General features: G+C 36.9%; 1 protein-coding gene across 3 annotated transcripts; it reads right to left on the bottom strand.

The window, feature by feature from the left end:
* Window positions 1–966: 966 nt before the first annotated feature.
* On the bottom strand, window positions 967–22770 carry CPSF3 (cleavage and polyadenylation specific factor 3). Of its 3 annotated transcripts, none has more exons than XM_049818760.1 (18): window positions 22628–22770; window positions 21692–21755; window positions 20930–21027; window positions 19863–19991; window positions 18710–18887; window positions 16963–17052; window positions 15732–15882; window positions 13275–13450; window positions 12737–12895; window positions 11814–11960; window positions 10651–10803; window positions 9543–9651; window positions 8685–8783; window positions 7521–7615; window positions 6864–6951; window positions 3537–3606; window positions 2841–2937; window positions 967–1158 (listed from the first exon to the last, which is right to left on the bottom strand). In XM_049818760.1, exons 1-18 carry the CDS (start codon window positions 22696–22698, stop codon window positions 1057–1059), a joined length of 2076 nt encoding a protein of 691 aa, XP_049674717.1. In that variant the 5' UTR covers window positions 22699–22770; the 3' UTR covers window positions 967–1056. The 3 variants fall into 3 exon arrangements, with proteins under 3 accessions (XP_049674717.1, XP_049674718.1, XP_049674719.1); XM_049818761.1 differs by lacking the exon at window positions 22628–22770 and adding an exon at window positions 22079–22330; XM_049818762.1 differs by lacking the exons at window positions 21692–21755; window positions 22628–22770 and having other exon boundaries at window positions 18710–18855; window positions 20930–21025.
* Between the last annotated feature and the right edge of the window lie 34 nt (window positions 22771–22804).

The raw sequence follows: 22804 nt of genomic DNA, 5'->3' as shown, positions 1-22804 counted from the left end.
GAAAGTACAGTTATCGCCTTCATGGGCGATACTTCAGTATGAAAGTCTTCATGCTGTTAGCTAATGACATACAGTCTGGGGAGGGAAGCTGTCGTTAATTTTGCTAACAATAATAATGCGCTAATTCTGCTAATGCTAATACGCTAACACTGCTATAAAGATCATCAGGTGCCAATTCAATCAGCTGAGAAAAAGGGGGAAAACCAAGGAAAGTTCTGTAGAAAACTCACTTTCTGTGGACGTTTTTCAGCATGCTTTACTGGTTGGTAGCAACTCCAGCTAACTCGGAGTATCCCGTTCCTGTCTGAAATTCTCTACACACTGCAGTTTCTGATATTCCATTTCACTTTGCCCAGGAAGACCATCTCAGCAGCACCAAGTGACAGGGCTGTCAGCAGGAGGAGATGCGTGCTGACTGTCACAGAAATAGTGACAGGAGCCATTTGCACTTGAGGCTGTTACAGGTCATAAGCACTGGCTTCGCCTGAAGCTGGTTCTGTTCATCTAGCCCAGTTAACGGCAATGCCTGCGTAGATAGTTTTAAAGCTCCAGCTAAACCCAGTACGCAAACACAGATTCCACTTTAAATGTGTTCGAGCCCCCTCTGACTTAAAGCAGATACAAGCATGCAGGTAGTCGCTTCCTTGACAGGAACGAAATGATATACAAGCTTGATTCTGAGCATATGCAAACCCAAACCATCCAATTTATCCTCCAACTGGTTGTTGATCTTCAAAAATATAAACCTCTCTCAATTTAATTTTTGTAATTCTACTTTTAGATAGGTTAAGAATTTTTTCTTATTTCTCGTATGTGCACATAAGAAAAAAGAACATATGCACACTTTACCTGATTTTATTATGATCTATATGCACAAATATAGTTGCTATAAGGTTGTTCATCCATGATTTGAAATAACTCAGTAGTTTCACAGTCACAGAATTGATACTTTTGACTTACAGAAGAAAAAAAAATTTATTTACTCTTAAAAAATAGTCCAAATAAATTGAACATTTAAAAGATTTTTTTTTTATGTGTCCTAGGTATCTACAGAGGTCAGTATACTGGGCTGAGGGCATCATAAAGCCTCTGTGCAGCCAGCTCCACCATTTCACGAAGGGATTCATCATCTTCGCTTCCTGGCTCACAGTCAACTGTCTGGGAACAAAAAAAGAAGTATGTTAGAACAACTAGCACTTCATATTCCTTTTCAGCATGTGAAGGATGCTCATAAGGGGAAAGGAAAAAGTAGTCAATGCAAATTGAAAAGAAAGTTATCAAGAGCAGCACTGTATGTTTTTAAATGGTCTGCCAACATATAGAAGAGTTCAGAGAAGACTTATGCAAGTCCTGCTGATGAACAAGAAGCTTAATTGAGTTTTACATTTGATTAATAAATTGTTTCAAAACTACTATGTAAAATACATTAAGTTGTCTAGATTGCATTTAATTCAAAATCAAATAAAATCACACAAGGTTCAGTCCTTGGAAATGTCATTTTATCTGTGAATTCACCCACATTGCATTTACGTACTGTAAAAGAGGTGCATTCATCACAGAGGTACAGGCACCTGTACTCAGGGAGTCTCCACACTGATGTTCCCACACCCATAAGGTAACATTTACATCAAAATAAAACCCCAAAGAGATTAATTCATCACTAAAACAAATCTTACTAGAGAAAGATGCCCATCACAAACATGCAAGTTGATCAACATTCAACCCAATCCCCTGACTGCTCTATCTCAAAAACAAAGGGCAGCATTTGCATAGTAATACTATTCTTGATCCTAGAGAAAGTACTAGGACTGTACCTTCTCCAATTCAGCATTAACTCATTACTCTTCTGAACAAGTAACTCTTTTCAACAGTAAAGGTGTTTTTTTTGGGGGGGGGGGGGGCATTTGAAACAGCAAACATGCTTTTAATGTTATCTAACAATACTGTTAAAAGCATGTTAACTGTAAAAGCACTGTGTTAAGAGTTAACATGGAAAAAATAAAACCACATGTCCCACCATATAGTTAGATCTATACTAAACAGCTTTTTATTTTAAAGCTATTAAAGTTTTATAAGAAGATACATATGCACATAAAGAAGGACAGATCTTTCTTGTAAGACTTGGTTCACAATGGCATATGCTTGCCATTGCCCACACAGTATGTAAAATGAGTATTAGAAAGATACATGCTGTTGCAGTTAAGCTGCCATTAGGGTTTTTGTCAGTACACAAGTCTTTTAATAATAATGACATACCTTAGTATTATATATTATATATGAAAATGAAACCTAACTTCTTGATTAAGCAGTATGCAGTTTTTTTCAGTCTGGTTACTTTTTTCTCTACTTTTCATCAGTCCCGTATTTTTCTGTACTATATACACATGGAAATGTAGCATAAGTTTATTAAAACACTGAAAAAAATTGTGGGTTAAATCAGTTTCTCCTCTACAATCTTTCTTCATTCATTTTTATACAAGTAGAGAGCTGCTGAAAAATACTGGGTGTTCTTCCAAATTTACTGTGTTTGTTACATAAATGCTGCTAGCATTTTTTTAATGAACCAAAGTCTCTAGGAAATGCTTCTGTAACAAACTCAGTAAACTCAGCTTGCAGACTGGATCAGTATTTCTCTCAGAAAGGCTGGGTACTGATCGACTGATGAGAATGTCAATGAAATTAATGGAAAGTGAATAGCCTTAAGCTGTTTTGATACCAAATACAAAAACATTTCCTTAGCAAAAGGGTACATGATATTCTAGGCAGCACTGTACACTAGACAGGTGACTCACCTCTGCTAAACATAGTGCATACAAAAGCAAGTGCTTTGCTGTACATACCCGAGTGTCCAGTGAAATGTTTGCAGTCTTTCCATCAACCGTGATGCATAGGACAGAGCCATCTTTTGAACTCACACAGTCTTCTCCAAACATATCCCTAAAACAAAGACATATGTGTGTAAGACGTGGCCAAACAGCAAACTTTTGCTTTTCTATTAACTTCAGTGTTCCAAAGGCATTTTGTCAGCAGAGTATCTCCTTTCAGCAACATTATTTAACCCACTCAGATATAATTAACAAATACCAATCTAAACTATTATGAGAGTGGATGTCACATAACAGTACATATTTTACCAAAATAAATCTTATCATAAATGAAGGGAAGGATTCCTTTGATTTCAAAAGAGGCAAGATTTCTACATAAATAACAGAATATACATTAGAGTACATTTTAAAAGAGATGTGATCCAAAAACATATTTTCACAACCATTCATAGCATAATTTTAGGGGACAACTTAAAAATCTGCTTCTGGAAGAAATAACTGTGCCTTGTATTCAAAATTTAATGATGCTGAGAACTTTTTACTGCACCTCCTTCATTACTTAATTCCTGGCCTTCACAGAAATTAAAGTGAAGTACATTTGCATAAAGTATTTTTAAATAACTGTATCTTTAAACTGTATTATTCTAAAATTATTGTATTTACATGACTAACAGTGATCATTTTCCTTTAGAAAAATATATGCCAACTTACTGAAGCATGATCTCCATTCTCTTCCTGTACACCTCCATATCTACTTTTTTTGAAATTTTATGTACTGCAGCTGAAAAGAAAAAGTAATTTCACTTTCACAGACATTTGCTGGGAGGGAAAATTGGCTAACTGATACATCTTGGCTCCCAACTGACTTTAATGAAAAACAATCCAAAAGCTACATAAGATACCTATGTTTAAACAATTTATAAAGAAAATGTATTAAAAAAAGATGGAAAAAAAAGATGAAAGAGTCAAGGAAGTACATACATGCCAAATATAAGTTCCCTGTACTTACCACATTTTAAAATAGAAAACTTTTCAAATCTAATTCTTACTATTTAATGCTCCTTTTAACTGTTAATGCTCATTACTTCTCACATTTCCTTTACTTAAAAGGGAAAATAATCTACTTCCATTATTTGTTTATAATCCCTCCATTTTCTATTATTATAGGAAAATACCACACCATGGAGGCTAGGAGCATGCAGACAATACATAAAGTAAAAACAGACACCAAACATGAATAGCAGTAATAGGCACAGACATTCCTAGAATATGTTTCAGCACATAGAGGTTGAAATAATGATACTGTTTTTAGACTTGGTTTCAAAATTAAGAGGTAGTTTAAACCAAGTAATTTTCTATTGAAAATAATTATTTAAGTATTTGATTGTTAAAGGATTCGGAAGTCTATAGGAAGAGCTAATTGTGAAAATCACTACCTTTTCCACTGGTGGATAAACAAAACAGGTAAGGCTTTTGAAAAACCAGTTTTCAATACTTCTGTATCAGCTGAAGAATTCAGAAAACTGAACACAATGGTAGTTAGAAATTCTTTGAAGAACTTCGTAATTGCAAGAGACCAAGCAAGTGTATCTTAAAAATTTACCATCCCTTAGATAAGATGCAGTAACTGAATGTACTAAGCAAAATAACTTTATACTGGAAATGAGGTAAGAACAGGCACGTGGTCAGCTGAGCAGCAGTAATTTAAGAGATTTTAATTCAATTGCTTGTGATCCTGTGAACATACTCTAAAATATACAAGTGCGAGAACTACTTGGAATGTGGTTTTACCTCAAATAAGGACAAAAAAAAATCCTGCAAGAAACCACACCTGAGACTAGCTGACAGAATCACCAGCATGAAACATCATGAGAAATAATGCTAAAAGGCACATAAAAATACAAAGAGGAATTAACTGGGGGGGGAGGGAGCTGGACACTGGCACTAACAAATCATACAGAGAAAGTGGGGACTACCAAAAGTCAGGCCAAGTCAGATATTACAATAAGAAATTTAAAAAATTAGCAAAACAGCAGAAGTTTTTTTCAGCCATATAAAGGATAGGGGAAAAAAACTGAACCCAAAACACCCCCAAAAAGGAGGTCAAAGTACCACTCAAAAATAAAATTTGTATTTTTGGTTAGTTTCAGTAGAGCAGAACATAAGGGTGTGGCTACAAGGGCTGATATAAACTGAAAGTGATCACAACCAAGATAAGAAAATTACAATCTGAATTTGCTTAGATCAAGGTGGCTGGTAAACCTTTATCCCCAAATAAAGTAAGAACTGCTATGTGACTTTATAAACCTATGAAAAAGGATTTTTTTAAAAAATTTGTTGAGTCAGGTATGGGACTAGGCACCTAAAGAACACTGATTACTATTTTATATAAAATCATTAAAATATATAATAAAAAGACAAGCGGAGTAACCCAGGGAAAATAAACACCCATTGGTCCATATAGCTCTAGTGCTTTCCGTGCTGGTTGGGAAAGAAAAATCTACTAGAAGTGTTATGAATAAAACATCACATGGGGTTCACAGAGACAGATCAATCCAGACCCCTCACTATCAGTCTCTGGTAATTTAAAATTATCAGTTATTTTAAGGATACACTGTAGACCTTGACCATCAGCCTTCACTATAGGATCTGATATAGAATGACATGAAAAACCCTGAGGTAAGATGAGAAGATGTGTACGAATTTTTAACATTGGAACTGGTTAAAAGGAGGATGATCGCAGAATGAGTTGACAGGGAAGTCGGAGGCCCATGGGGTGATAAGTACAGGATACGGCACTGAGACTGCTTTGAAGGCTTCTGGGTTCAAGCACACACCTCAGATGTATCCTAGGTTCATGTCAGAAGGACCTCCTCACCTCCGCCTCAGTACTCTAGTTACCACACAAAGAAAAAATGGGCACCAAGGTCACATCTGCCACTGGTCCCCTATTTTATGGTCACAGAACACACCTGCTGGGCATTACAGACATACCCCTTGAGTTTGACCTTGGGATTAATTTAAGAAGATGTCTACTCATATTGCCCTTTTGCTGAAAAAGCCCTACAAAACCAACCACCAAATGGTACTACTTTTATGTAACACCCAAGGAACAGAATTTTGGGATCTGCTTGCCTAACCATATCCAAACTGCAGATGAATAATGCTCTAAGATGGATACCCAAATGTCACTTATTTCACTAGGTGAGCAAGGGTACACAAAGGCAGAATTTAATAAGATCTTCGTAAGTAAAATAATGTAGGTAGTGACAAAAAAGTGATTCAAGCCCCTAGAAAATAAAAAAAATAATTCCTTATTTTATTTTGATAAATGGATTATCATTAAATTATCTGTGTTACTGTGTTGCCAAGCTGCCAACATTTATCCTCACTGGCCAACCCAATATTCAATACTTTCTCCAGATTCTTAGCACACTACATACATGTTCAAAAGCAAAACAGTGGAACAAAAACTATAAACCACCATCACTAGTAATCCCAACAAAATTGCTGTGATTCTTGAACAGCAATGTCAAACCCAGCATCTGATGATGCTATCACTACCCAATAATGTTACTTAGTTACAGGGTCTGCGTAAGTGTAATTGTGAAGTTAGTCTGGCTTTTTTTCAGCATTGTCTACCTAACTCTTTCTGGTGTACACTCATAGGAATACCACTCATGAATGGTAATCACAACTTTCAAATAAGAAACTGAAATATTTAAATGGGATATCATAAATTGTTTATGTACAAAAAGGTAGAGTAACATTTAACTGATTTTTAAATAAGGTCACGTTTTCCATCAGCTACCAGTTGCCCTATAAAAGAAAGTTTCAACAAATGAACGTGTTACAAATAATGAAGACCAAGTTGTAATTCTGTTTTTAAGTAGCAAATCTTACTTGCTAAATCATAAGAGGAGGAAGTACAATTGGGGGATTGCAATCTATTGCAAGGCATTATATCCCTCTAAGCTTGACATGAAAAAAATTAAGAAGAAATGCCTCAGTTAAATAAGCTTACACTAAACTTACTACCTTTCTGTATTTTGGGATTTGACTGAACTTCCAGTATCACTGTTGTCACGGTGTCTGCATACATATCATTAGCAGGATTTGCCACCCACTGGAAGATAAAAAAAAAATTCATAATTTGACCTCATTATTTGGGCTGAGTGAATAATGCAACAGAAAAACAATGTAACATGCATTGCGTTCTATTTGCTTTTCTCTGAATTTTAGCTTCAAATGACTGTCATACATTTTATACCAAATTATTAACTACTTCTAACTTGGTATATTCCCGTAACTTCCCATGAAAAGTTCAAGCTGTTGAATGTTTTTGAGCACATTTATGGAATAGTTATTAATTACCACAACTATTTTGGGGGTGGGGAAAGGGGAAGGAAGGAACACCATTTGACATTATTTCCAATTACTATTTGCCAAATAAAAAAGGGCACTCAATCTGCCATTATACTCTTGAGTCACAGCAAAAAAGAAACTAGCAGTGGCTAAATAAAACAACATGCACCAACACAGGACCATAGCTCAAGGAGAACTTCATTCTAGCTTTCATTCTATTTGTCATCCAACAGAAAATCACTTAAAACATTTAACTCTGCATGGCATCTATATGATACTATTCCAGAAACTGGAGAACAAAGTACTTCTTTCTCCCTCACCAATGCCCACCTCAAGGACTACCATGCCTGGTTCCTGGATCACAGTAATATTTTTGAAAACCTTCAGGGCTGGTTTTTGTTGGATCTCTATTTCTTCTACATCACCTAAAAAGTGACAACAAATGGTTAGCAAGAATAAAATTACACTGAAAGCAAGAATATCTTTATCTGCATAAGAAAATGGGTCATTATCACAACTGCTCAGAGCAGCTCACAAAATGGAAGCGCATACTCTTTTCCCTTACTTGACAATGTTATTTTCTTTGTTCTGGATTGTTTGGGGTTTTTTAGTATGAAATATTGGCCATTTTACTTGTTTTGAATTCTCATATTTGACTGGCACACTGATGTGAGTACACGAATGAAAAAGAAAACAAATGAGAAATTCAGTACTCCGTTTGCAGAATTAACCAGCTCCTCTTATACTCTTAAAGGATAACCCACTGCTTACATAAGCATAGAGTTTAAACCAAAGCATGTGTGCCAAGTAGCACTCAGGTTGAGACTTGAACATCTAATAAATACAGGTTTTCTCTTCACTAGTGATATAGAATTAGATTCTGACACTAGGGAAGAAAAAAAATTCCTGAGCTTTAAATCTGAGAAGGATCCTGCCTTTAATGAACTAGGACAGGAGTTGCCTCTAACCTTTAAGAAAGCTAGACAGGGGCACTGGGGATCACACTAGTGGCAGATTTAAATAGCTTCTGACTCAGAAAAAGCCAACAAGGTTAGATTCTTGCCTCTTGGGGAAGGACATAAGAGGCTGTCTGTCACAAAGGAGGACAGAGCTTTTGTTTTTATTAATTGGATGGCATTACCCATGCTATTTTGGGGCTGGAGATAAAAGATCAATTAATAAATTTTACATCAGAGTGGCTATAGCAGTCACTTTGGGAGCTGACAGGAGACAAAAATTGGCCTAGGCTCTATATTGGTATATGCTCATGATTCTGTAATACAACTACAGTAGAATTCCCCCAAAACAATGTGACATACTCATGAACTGGATCTGGCAGAAGCTGCATAATCTAATGAAAGTTGTAAAATATGAAATTGTGGCATTTCAGTTACTGGTGAAGAAATTTCCACTCAGAAGACCTCTGAAGACTGGAAGTTGTTTTAAAACAAGTTGAGCACTAGAAATCATGACCATGTCTTTCCAAATACGCACCAGTAAGTTTTTGTAGCTGATAATAAAGCAGATTAAAAGGGCCTGTATATGGAATGGCTTGTGTCTGTGTTACAGTGCTCATCGCCAAGTCTGTATAATCTGAAAGAATTTTTAAAAGTATGTATTAAAAATTATCCTTTTACTTCTTAAAAAATAAAAATGCCACTATAGATAAATAATGGCACTGATAGATTTAAGACAGAGGGTTGAAAAGAACAGTTTGTAAAGATGGGGGTCATGCGTCTACTGTACGATAAATAATATATTTGTGGTTAAGAAACCAGCAAGAGCTTGTTATTTTATCATACCCGTTAGAGGCAAACAATGAACTAAGACAGCAGAATTTCTTTCCCTCAAGCTCTTCTGACCTTACATATAATTATTCTTCTATTTTGAAAACAGATCAATTTCTTTAGTAATAAATAGCATAGGAGCAATATACAAATATTTTCACTGTACTGTAACTTTTTACACTAAAAACTAGTAACATTTTAGAAACTGGCAGGACAATTGATCAAGGTGCTTTTCTGTTCTCACTGGCATGTTTTATGCCATTTCATGCAGAGGAAGAAGTTTTAAGTAACTAGAAGGGAGATGGAATTTTGCTGCTTCTCAGTTATTGAAAGAATAGAGAAGATTTTAAACTTCAGTGGACAATGAATTGGATGCTTTTCTTCTCACTACAACGGTTCACAACTTTAGGCAAACCTAAACCAAAATAAAACCAAGCTGTTCACTAACTGCTTACCAAACACAAAATTACAGAAAAAAACCCAGTATGGTATATGTTTTAATGAAAAAAAGAAGGATACAGTAAGTTTCAAATTATCTACTGAGCACATCACTGTCTTTACTTACTGGAGAGGTCACATGGAGAAAGGATGTGATAGTTAAAGTTTCTTTTAACTAGGATTCCAGAAATTCTCTGTCCTTGCTCTGGTTTCTTATCTGCTAAAGAACCCATCACCTGGAAAGAAAAAACACACATAGTGCAACAGGACAATCTGAAGTATTCATTGCTATGGAGATGTGTTGTGGTTTAACCCCAGCTGGCAACTAAGCACCACACAGCCGCTCGCTTACTCCCCTCACAGTGGGATGGGAGAGAGAGAATAGGAAAGAGTAAAACTGAGAAACTCGTGGGCTGAAATAAAGACAGTTTAATAGGTAAAGCAAAAGCCACGCATGCAAGCAAAGCAAATCAAGGAATTAATTCACTGCTTCCCTTGGGCAGGCAGGTGTTCAGCCATCTCCAGGAAAGCAGGGCTCCATCATACCTAAGGGTTACTTTGGGAAGACAAATGCCATCACACTGAATGTCCCCCCTTCCTTCTTCCCCCAGCTTTATATGTTGAGCATGACATCATATGGTCTGGGATATCCCTTTGGTCAGTTGGAGTCAGCTGTCCCAGCTGTGTCCCCTCCCAACTTATTGTGCCCCCCAGCCTCCTCGCTGGTGGGGTGGGGTGGGGTGAGAAGCAGACAAGGCCTTGACTCTGTGTAAGCACTGCTTAGCAGTAACTAAAACATCTTGGCATTATCGACACTGTTTCCAGCACAAATCCAAAACATAGCCCCATACCAGCTACTATAAAGAAAATTAACTCTACCCCAGCCAAAACCAGCAGAAGATGAAATGTAGTTTTCTCAGAAAAATCAAACGTAGTATAATATTAACTCTGAAAATAAAAGGTTAGAGTAACCAACAAACATTCTGAGATGTAACACAAGAAAAGGTTGGAAGAGTGAAGAGCCAAACAAAAACAAAACAAAAAAAACCCACCAAAAAAACCCCCAAAACTAAACCCCAAATACAACACTAAACACAAAACATTCACATAGGTTGAGTCCCTGGGAAACATACACGATCCAAAACCAATTAAAAATAGAGGCTTGGAAGAAAATGTGTAGTTTTTATCCCAGATGAAAATACTGTCGTACAGGTAAGAAAACACTGATTTTATACCTTGGCAAGTTTTTCTCCTCTGAAGTTTAATGTCACAGCTTCAGTATTCCTAGGATTATGAACTTCTATATGAACTTCATCATTATCCTCATATTCCCGTATCAATGCTGCTTTCAATCTGGCCATTTCATTCTGCTCACCATGAACTAAAATCTATAGGAAAGACAGTTTTTCTTTTAGCAGAAGTTATTTGTCCAACCAGACATGTTTGGTAAACAAATTATCCAAGAAAACTGCTGTCATGTGCCTCATCTTTATAAAAATGTAATTTCATGACATCACAATATATGAAACATTAGCTTAATTATATTACGTAGTTCTAAGTTTGTCTTTGAATTCTATGCATCATTCAAAGGCCTAGATTTCATGATCCTGAGTATTAGTGGAAAAAAACATGCAAATAAGCAGAACGCATTACAGAAACTCCATTTATCTTTTCAAACACAAACACATTGTATTATGAAAGGGAAGTATTAACTTAAATTCAACAATAAAATCTAGTTAGCTTTACAGTTTTGTGTCTGCATGTAGATAAACATAATAAACATGCAATTCAGAGAGGATGCTTCACAGTTCGCAATTCACAATTTTCTTTGCCAAGTTAAATCCTCTCTTCTTCTGCTATGATTTGTCTTCTTTCTTACCTGTGCTTGCACACTGATTCTCTTCCAGCCTCAGTAAGTTTCAGATCCTAGTCCCCATTTTCATATTCTGATCCTTCACACCTCCTGCTCCCTGTGATTTACTCACTCTTTTACCTGCAAGTGCTGCCTTTGTCTTTTGGTGCCTGCTACATACCTTCAAATCAATGCTGTCTTGTTTATTTTGGGGCAAATTCCAGTGAACTATTCCAACACCAGTGTCCCCAACTTAATGTTGTCCTATACTGTATCTTACTTGTGCAAAACACTGCTGAAACAGTTTATGGACCATACCACTTTCCTGAAAGTCATCCCCAGATATCCCACATGCAGACAGTCAAGAGCAAGTTCCTCTACTTTGCTAAGATAACATGACAAAAAACGGTTAAAATCTCCACCTTTTATTATTCAAGGCATAGGGATACTGGCTACTGACAGACACCAGTACCTGCCTTGATGCTGCAAGGCTGTGAACCGGTTTGATGAATCCCACTCTGGAGAAATGGCAGCATGTATACTAACCACATGTGGAGGTTTCAGCGCCCGGATAAATTCACTAGTTTGTTGATAATCTGTGTGAGCAGAGAAAGAAATGTAATCCACAGACATCTTCAGTGGGAGTTTTTGCCCTGACATAGTTGTGATCTCTTCAGGTTCAGACATGATGTGCTAGAAAAATAACAGAGCACTTTAAATAAAAAATGGAAAGCTTCCTACAGACACCATATAACTAATGCTTTACACTTCAAAAAATCAATGAAATAATATTGGCAGCCAGGTTGAATATGAAGAACTGAAAAAAAAAAATCTCTAATTTCACAACACACTCACTCACAAATGAAAAGAACATGCACAACACATACCATTTCATCTTTTGCATCCTCAGCAGATCTGGGAGTTCATTCTTCTTCCAGATACATCTCTCTCAAATTTACATTAAAATTATAACAAGCGTGTGACTTCTATCTCTAAAGGCAAAACTAGATGCTCTGGTTGCCCATAGCTGCTGGAATTTGGAAGGAAGGATTTCATTCTCTACAACCAGACAGTGGCACAACATGTGCAAGGCAGTCTGATCTCTGACACCTAAGCAATGTTAGATTTAACTACTCCTCTATAATTAGGGTTAGGGCACCCCTCTCAAAAAGTTAAACATTGGAGGGGTCTAAAGATGGAGAAAAGTATCAATCATTCTTTGTCATGACAAGATAACTGCTCCTAGAAAAGATTATTTTGTATAACATCACTGGAAATAGCCATATGCAAATTTTCTGTACTTTTCATTAGTATTAGCCAAAAGCAGTAAGTTTTGACTACATAATTATGCATACCTGACAATGCAGGTTGTCAGTAAATCCATATAAAGTTGCTATTGGCCAATTCTTTTTAAACACAACATGGAATACTACTTCATATGAAGAAGTTGTGATGCATTAGCAACTCACCTTAGCAAGCGTTCCTTCAACACAGTACCCTGCTATAATTACTCCGTTTCTCTTATCTGTGCACCAGCTCTCAAACAACTCTCTAGATAAGCCACTTTGCATCATACCTGGGGAAGCCATCACAACACTTGGGCCAATATCATCAAAATGATCCATACTCTAAATGGACAAACAGCATGAATATCAGTTACCATAACTCACTTAAACGAAGGACAGCCTAGCTGTACCCTTGAACAACATACAAATAGAGCCCTATGTTCACCAGTTATATCCCATCCTCATAAAAAGTGCCCTTTGCAGGAAAGTTCCTCCTATTGATGCCCATAAAGAGCAAACCATAAGCACAGGGATCAAGAGGAAGAAAAGTTGGGGCATAAGCTCCCCTCAACCAGCCCTCTAAATACTGGGATAGCAGATAACTCATATATAAACCTGTACCGAATGAATCTATTGGATAGTAAACATGCAAACTATTCAGCAAATACGAACCCTTCTGTTACCCTTCCTCTTTTGTAAGACAACCTTATCTCAAGCTTACCTTCAGATTACTAATATGCTTGAAAACAAATGGATTGTTGATGTTAATTTGCTTGCGGATTTTGTCATTCATGGCATTGACATACGTCTGATAAACTGCCATACATTTCTTTGCCAAAGAGGAGGCATAGTATATAGGGATATCATGGAGTTCAGGATGATTCTGCCAGTATTCATCTAAAAAACCAAAAACAATGAAAAAAACCCACCCAAACCCCCGTAACCACCAACCAAAAAACACACAACCCTGTCCAAAGCATTATCTCCAAAATGCACGCTTCTCAGAAATGTTAATACTTCTTGTAAAACATTAGCCGTGGGGTTTTTTATTTTTATTACAGAAAATGACAGACTTACTTTTTTTTCACCTGCTCTACTAAAGAAGAAAAAGCAATCACCAACTAAAAATGTATACAACTAGTACAAACAAACAGGCAAACAAACAAGAAAAAGATGAACTTCTGATATTTTTGGCAGGTCAAATTCCAATCAACCACCGACTTCAGCTGCAAAGGATAAAGCGTACACGGTATTACACAGCAATAAATCTACATTTACAACAATGCAAGTTTTACTATACCACTGCAATACAGCTAAAATGTCTCTGTCAAATATTAATTATACATTTAACAGCTAGGGACATCTGCACGTAGATATGTTGGTGAGAATTCACTGTATCAAAGTTCTGTAAAACAAATGTGTGGAGTTCAAGGCATGTAGGTATCACCCAGTTATCAAGCCTGGTTTCCTGTATATCACCAACAGTTATATTTTACAAGCTTAACTGAAACAAAACCAGGAAGAAAGCCTTCACTAACCACAATTTATTTTATCACTGATGACAGTAGCCATAACCTTTATTAAACACAAAGAAGAGATCTGAATGCAGCTACACAAACATAACTTATTTGTTTTCCCACTTGGATACAGTTCTGCTAGTCTAAAACATATTTATATTGCATAAGTGAGGAACAATAATCCAAAAATAGAGGTACACTCTTTTGGCTGTATTTATACATTTAAAATGATACAGCTTTTAACCTAACATTTTTCATCTGCAGACAAAGCTATTCAGAACATGTCAGAGAGGCTCACTGCCATGATTATCTTAATAAGCCCAAGTGTAAGGTGGAAACGGCCAATAAAAAGATAACCAACAGCAGGACTTAAGAGTGACAGTAAAAGACTGTACTCATTGTCACAATTTTCTATACCATAACACAGTATTTTATTTTTTGTCATACACTTGTGGAAAGAAGAAAAACAAACACAGAAGTCTGCGGGCTCAGTTGTGTAGACATGTGAGATGCAATTGCATTTTCTAATTAAGCATCCAACTGCATGTCTAGCTTTACTAGATGTGTTTACAAGCTTATCTTTAGAAACTCATTTTAATATCTACACACAGCAAGGAGAGGCCAACAAATTACAAACTAATGGCTACACAAGATTTAAAATGTTCAGTTTTTATCTCCTCTATAAAATAAAAAACCTTCAATCAATGATAAGTAGTAAATAATCCTACAACATCGAATATTACCCCATGCCTAGATCCAAATTTATTAACATTTGAATAGACCAGTAACACATTTTGAAAACAAACTAGTTTCTAAACTGAAACGGAAAGTGAGAAGAATTTCAAGTATATTAGGTAACACTTTAGATTCAATATTCCTAAAAATAAGTATTTTAATTTGGAGACAGTTACCTTTTGATCTTGCCAGCATTTGCATGAACAAAAAGACTAGTGAAAAATCATGTAACATAGTACAAATTAAATGAGCTAAAAGGAAGCAAAGAAACCTGGAAATAATGTATTTAAAAACTGTTTTATCCTAAGTACCTTGTAACAACTACCTATATATTTTATGTGAAGTGGCTTGTTATGATCATGTATAACTCTGCACCCCCCCACTCCCGCCCCCCATTTTTGCTCTTCTTAACAAAGCCTAATGTACTTTCCCATTATCATTAGGACTTTAGAAATACTGGAAGTGTCTGTTATGGTCTTTTCAGTTTTTCCTATAATGAATTCTTCATATAGGTTTCTGAACTAAAGGGCAAAGATAGTGAAACTTTGCAACAAAATACACCTTTTCTAAGCAGTACCGTTTAAATAGAACAGTTGTTGTGATTGCTTACTTTTCAAGCTGTAATAATAGTCCCTATTTGCTGAAATCCTGGTTCAACAAGATTCAAAAGTAAAACACATACTACCATGCCATTACCCTTTCCTTTCTATGTCTCCGTCCTACCTCACAAAGCAGAACTGCCTTGATTGGTTTATTGGACTTTTTGCATTTGAACAAACATGCATTATATATTCTCAGGTAATTAACATGCTGGAAAATGGCTGAAGTGTTGCTTAAAAAATTGTTATATCTGAAAGACTGCACATGAAAACATTCTCGTTTAACTTTATATGCCTTTTATAAAGAGGAGCTGGAAAGGTACATACCTAAAATTAAAAGTAGTTCTTGAGCTCGTCCCAGGGCAAACACAGGAATAAGACCTCTACCTCCTCTATTTACAATGTCATGAACAGTATTACAGAATCTTGCCTCTCGTTCTTCCCTTTTTTCATGAATATGAGTACCATACGTGGATTCCTACATATAGAGAAACTGAATATTAAAAGTACTGACACAGAGACTAATTCTTGCTCTTCTGCTCTGAATCCAACAAGAAAATGCAGAAAAACATACTGGTGTTAACATGGTGGGGAGGGGAAGGAGAGGTGAAGAGAAAAATTAAAACCCACCCCCAAATTCCCGCAACCACCTCCACTAAGATAAATAACCAAAACTTCCCCTCTCCCAAACCCCTCCCAGCAATTTGGAAAGACAGATCCTGTTGGGGGAGGGGGGCGGGGAGGAAGAAAACACCAACAACACTATTAATTTTGATGCTTCTTTTAAGAGCTTTCAAATTTAACATACTTATTTTCCTAAGTAGAAATGCTGCCACTGCTTTGATGAAGGTGTTACCACATTAACATGGCTCACTAGTGGTACATGTGCCACAGTTTAGAAACACCTAGCCTACCATATAGGAATTACACAAAATACAAGATTTTGATGTGACTTAGAATGACATTATCAGTTACAGAAAGCAGTTTGAAGGGACACAATAAATGAAATAATTTTAAGTGTTACTCTCAAAGATCCCACTGTTCATTTCCAGATAAAACTGTTACTTCTAAAGTTTCCCCTAAGCTTCTGATTTTCCAAACATGGATTCGGAATAAACCCATATTGCTCAGAAACCAAAACAATATAAAACAAAAAATACAGTATAACACACAGGCTACTTCTACCCAGGACAAATTCTAAACATAGTTGGAAGTAGGTTAGTATCTACTAAAGAAATATCTGGCTAAATTGGGGTTTGTACAGCACATCTAGGAAAGACCAGTCAAAACCTAATAAATCTCCCATCTTGAAAAGGTTTGTCTAGAGGCTTAAGGAACTTCATCAGAAGAATTATAAAATGGAAACTAGACTTTTTAATAGAGTGAAAAGAAATGTTGGAGTGTACTGAACACCCAAGCATTCAGACGTTTAACACAAATCACAAATTTACTACCATTAAATCTCAACTGTCTTTCTCATTCCATTTTAGCTTTATTTAAGTAATACCCCTATACATATTTAATTCCTAATATAATGAAATAATTTGGTAAAACTTACAATTATAAGAATATCGGGTTTAATGTTGGGAATCTCAGCTGCCATCAGATGTCTATCTTCCTGTCTTGAGAAATCACCTGTATATAAAAGCTATTGGAGACAAAGAGAAGCAGTTATTCTGATTACAGGTTCTACCAGGTCAGCAGACTTTAAAAAGCTGTTGTATAGGAATGATATTTTTTAAGTAAAGATAATTTTAAGGAATTTATGATAAAAAGATCACTTGTACTTTAACTGAAGACTCCTCTCGCGTGGACAGTGCTTACAAGATTAGGTCAATAGTACTACAACACAAATATTTTACCCACAATAAGTAAAGGTATTTCAAGCAGTACCATAATTCCAACATAACTAGGTGAACAATTATTAAGATTTTATTTTTTGTTTGGGATATAAAGGTGCCATTTTCAGCCTTTTCCATACATGCACTGACCATTAAGAAGTAAAAACTGACATAACAGAAAATACAGCAGGTCCTAAGTAAAAAGTAGGTAAAACTGCATTTACATATCAGAATGCAAATATAATGAATAATCCAATAAAATTACTTATTAAAAATTCTTCTAAGATTTTCTGATAGTAAAAGAAAAGGCTGTAATCTAGCAGATTTTCCAAACAGAATGATCATGTTCCCCATTACACGAAGAAGTAATTTGTAACTGTTAGTAATTTTTAATGGATTCTTAACTGCAGGGTGGAATGCAGCTCTCTGTGGCCAAAATGATGGTTTGAAAACTGAGTATTTTTTACTTAACAATCATTCCTTGGATGAAAATGTGAATAATAATAAAACATAGTCAGCAACAGCAGATAACTGGTCTATAAGTAATCTATCATCACATTTCTCATTTACTTCACAGGGAATTAAAGAAAATAATGGATATTAAAACTCAATCCATTTGAGTCATGCATAGCAAGAGGGAAATCTCTTTCTCCATCATGCCTTAATCAGAAAAAAACCCGCAAAAAAGGCAGTAAGACATCTAAATTTTTTTGTAATCATTGTAAATCCAGTTCTATTTCTATACTTTTTTTAAACTTTAAACTTTTAAAATCCTCAATCATTATAAACCATGAACAAAGTCCTACTAGACAGCAAGCCTCAGGACCACCACCTCTCTTCCCTCTTCACGGCTGCATGAAACTTTTCTTGGGCAGTGATTATCCTACTGCATTCCAATTCATGAGATTAGTTACATGTATCTGGTTTTGACACAGTGCTGCCTGATTATATGATGACTTATTTAATCTCTCTATGCCTAAAATTAATAATAATCCTATTTCTTTAGGTACTTTAGCATAAGAGTGTTATGAGAAAAACATAACTCACATACTTAGACAAATGCCATTTAAGCATCAAGACAGGCAGACATGGTAAATCGGAATTACAAAACCAAACATCTGTTTGTAGATTTTACTAAAATGCAGCTTCCATAAGACTGCCTCAGCTATCAGCTACCTCTGAGCAGACCAGCAGGAAAACTACATTTTTACTGATTCCAAGTCTGACTCATAACTCACTGCCATAAAATCCAAACATCCTACCTGGTTCAATACACGTATCACTTGCTAGTTCTAATCAATGAGCAAATACATGGTCTAAAGTCAAGGCCTCCCACCTTGACTTGAGTCCAAGTCTATCTGACAGCTCCAGCCACAGTGGTGGGGCTTAACAGACAATAATAAATAATTAATGACTACATTAGAATTCAGGCATGATTTCAACTTTATAATAAAAAGAAAATACCTTCACACCAGCTATTTCAATCATAAACATGGCTGCTCCCAGAACATGGCCTGCGTGGTAACACCAGAATTTGATTCCTGCCACCTCTTTCACTTCATGGAAGTTGATGGTCTCAATCTTGTCCATGCTTTCTTCAAGGTCTGTTTCTGTATATAGCATGTCATCCGCTGATATATTACTGGATATAAGTGAAATGGCTAAATATCAGCTCATCTTACCAGCTTAGAATATGTAACAGTTGGAAAAAACTTTTCCTGGATTTTCTCCCACTGACAGTAAGACTTCCATTCAGTAACACTACGTCTCCTACATTGGAAATCAAGTCCAGATACTCTAATGTAGTTCACCTAAGAAGAGATAAAGCATCTTTCTTTTGAAAGGCCATGCTAGACTAGTCTTTTCAGTTCAGGATCTGCTCTGTGTTTGTCTAGAAGACCAACAGATTCCCAGCCCTGGACAGAAATCTGCCACTCTGCTTGTAACAGTCCTCAAAAACTAAACTAAACCACACTTTTCCCATCAGCCCAGAGCAAACAAGTTAAAAGAGGACTGTTTATCAGGTTTCTGACCCAAGCTGGAATCTGCTGAGTTGAGATATGCTCAGGAGCGTTGCATTCACACAGAAAGGATATATCAAGATATGTAACAGAAGAGAAAAGAAAAAAAAAAAAAAAAAAAAAGAGAAAAAACCCCAACAACATGTAAGTAACAGAGCACTCTTTGTATATTTAATATTTAATCTGACCTTGTCCTGAAGAGTGATTTGTATCTTTAGGGGCTTAAAATTCACTACTTCTGTGAAGCTTAAGAAAAAACAGCCATTAAAAAGCATGAGAACAAAAGAGTGTCTTAAGAAAGACAGATGGGGAAAAAACAGGATACTATTAAAGGTCCAAATAAGGCAAATGAAAAAAATGAGAGGAAAGAAGGGAAGTTGGTTTTTTTTTTTTTTATTGATAGGAAATTATTTGAGACACACATTATCCATGAGGCAGTAAAATGATTCATTACTTCTAAACTGGTTATAACGTTGCTACTTGTGGCAACATCCAGGTTCATCCAGCCACCTTTGGTGGGTTCATCTTAAGTTTCCTCTGGGATATATAGGCAAAATAATTCAGGAGTTGAAGAGACAACCCCAGGGTCAGCTTACCTGACTTTGACATAGTCTGAAAGAAGCCATCTGTAAATAGCTTTTGTGGCATGAGTCATAAACGTCCTTCCTTTAAAACTTGTTTTCTGCAAAAACCATGGTAAAGCCCCACAGTGATCTAAATGGAAACTTAAAATAGAGACACAAATCCAGTTAATACATTAACATGACACAACACTAATACATATCATATAATTCATTACTTCACTGGATTAACATAGCATCATGAAAATCCAAAAATCCAGAAAGAGAATTTTCAACCTTGTTGTTAACCATGCTGGTCTATATTCTGTACGCTAGTGACTAGAAACGTAATGAAGAAAAGATGAGAGTAATACAGGAAATTTTCCATTAATCACAAAGGTTTTATCCATATAATTTCAGAATTAACTTTTCTGTAATTTACATATAAATTTTGAGGGAGAAAAATAACAGGAACCAGGAACACAATAAATGTCAAAGATACAAGAAAGCTAACAAACGTGATCCTCAGTTTGCATGTTGGACACCATGGATTAAAACATGAACTACTATAATAAAATTATCTGGCCACGCTTCTAGCTTGACCTATCTTAAGGAAGTACTTTTGAAATACAGGTAGAACAAGCATACACCATGAAAACTCAAGATTTTATAAAGAACCAGTTATTACTGGTTAAATCATTTAGAAATGGCTCTCCTCATCTCTCAGCCCCTAGACAATATTTAAATGACATTCAAAGCTTGTGTAAGTCTCTGAGAACCTTTTTCGTTCAAAACCAATACAGCAAAAACCCACAACCAATACTTTTCAGCAGTCTTTATGTGGAAAACTCATTCTAGAAGCTGTCACAATGGTGTTAAAGCAGGTCAGATTATAAAAAAGTCAGACATCACGGTGAGCTCAGAGGGGAGTTGTAATGTCAAAAGTGACCAAACATCCTTAATTTAAAAAAAGTTGGAAACTTAAATTTTGCCATGCCACTACCATCTATATAACACTTATTTTCAGCCTCTCTTAATAACCTACAAGTGAACACAGCTCAGACCATGACCTCAGTATATTTGTTGTTTTAGGTGCAACTTACTGACTAATTAGGAGGAGATCAATCTCAGCAGGATCTATTAAATCAATGTAAGGAAGAGCATCCATTCCTTCCAGTCCAGGATGGATTCCACAATCAAGCTGAAAAATAAAACAAAGTTAAAGCTTCTAACAGAACATATAAAAAAACCCTCTTCCATTTTGGTCTAAATTATAGTTACTAGTGACTGGTAACATTTAGCATCATGCAAAACCCCCTATTTTTATCTTAAGCACTGCTTTTAGCACTAGATTTCACATCTTGGGCTTCTAAATGACTTATCTCCACCGGGAAATCTTTCAAAAGATTCCAGTCTTTGTTTATAATTTTGTACCTATGCAAGCCCTCATTCACCTTCAACAACACGTGAATACACAGAACCAGCATATGCAAGTTATTTTAGCCACCATCTCAGAAGACAGCTGGAAAAAGGAAAGAGAACATGTATGTGTTTATATGTGACTGTTTACGCATAACTGTTGGGAAACATTAGCCTTAGGTTCCACTGAAACCTAATACGTGTGAATTTTAGAATTCACACTTCAGACACATATATTCTGTTTGGGGATATGGATTTATTTTATATGACAGCCTCTGTAATGCCTACTATCATGTACGCTATATTGTTCCAGAAAGCTACAAAATGTGCCTGTTCTACCACAGTGGCTGACTTCAGTGCAGAGGCTGAATTTAATCTGTAACATCTTTTTGTGATCTTAAGTACTGTAATGACAGGGCATACAAATACATTAATGCAATAATTACCATTATTTTTCTTCCTTTAAACTCCAGAATAATGCATGACCTTCCTACTTCTTGGCCAGCACCTCTGCAAAAGGATGTCAAAGTCATCAAAATTAAAACAACGTACAATGTATAGATGGAACTGTATGCTGGATGCCTTTAGTGGGATTGTATTTCTGTGTGGAAATAATGACTGCACAGTCCTTTTAAGCTCAGGTGTTTAAAGTAACTGAACAGTTATATTTATCTCAATGGAAATGAGACCCTATTTAATGCAGCAGAAATAAAAATAATCTGTTTGGGGAAATTATTTTAGTCTCTTCTGGTTTTTATTGCATGCCTGTGCACTCGACTCTCAAAGTATTGAAATGTACAATGAACGGAAAGTTTACTTAAGTAACAGATCACCTTGGGCTGAATAAGCTTGAAGTAGCATCTTCAGGTTGTCCAGAAGACAACTCTTGTGATCATACCAGAAACACCTTCAAATTGCACCGGCATCTTTACCAGAGAAAGAAAAATTCAACCTGGAACACTACACAACGCTGTCAAAGCGCAAAAAGCAAAAAAGAGGTTTTTTTGCTCAGACAACACTTCAACTGCGCGTAAGGGAAAGGACGCAACCCTTCTAACCGGGTGTGACCGCTATCCCGCAGGCTGCGGGCTGCCTGCTCGTTGCAAGAGCAAGCGACGACAAGCCGGGAGGGGAGAACCGCCCCCCCCCCCCCCCCCCCCCCCCCCCCAGCAGCCCGGGATTTCGCGGCCTCGAGCAGGGCTTCCCTCCGAGCGCGCTCCCGCCTCACCAGCTGCGGCGGCACAACCGGCGCCCCGGGGAGGCGCCGGCCCGCGGCCGGGCGCACCCCCCACCCCCGCGGGACGGGCCTTCCGCCCGCCCGGCGACACCCGCCCCAGGCCCAACGCGCGGCTCCGGCCGTGGCGCCCGCCCCGAAGGCTCACAGGGGCCGGATGAGCAGCTGATCGCTCTCCTCCGCCGGGATCAGGGCCTCAGCTTTCCGCTTCGCCGACATGGTGGCGTGAAGCCCGCCGGCACCCGGCACCCGTCCCCCCGCCCGCCTTCCGCTTCCGCCGCGCCTGCGCCTGCGGGGGGGCGGAGCGACCCGGACGTGCAAATTT

Source organism: Accipiter gentilis, chromosome 16, assembly GCF_929443795.1.
Source record: "Accipiter gentilis chromosome 16, bAccGen1.1, whole genome shotgun sequence".
Taxonomy (NCBI): Eukaryota; Metazoa; Chordata; class Aves; order Accipitriformes; family Accipitridae; genus Astur; species Astur gentilis.
The sequence above is the reverse complement of the archived record's forward strand: the minus strand, read 5'-3'. Positions and strand labels throughout refer to the sequence as shown.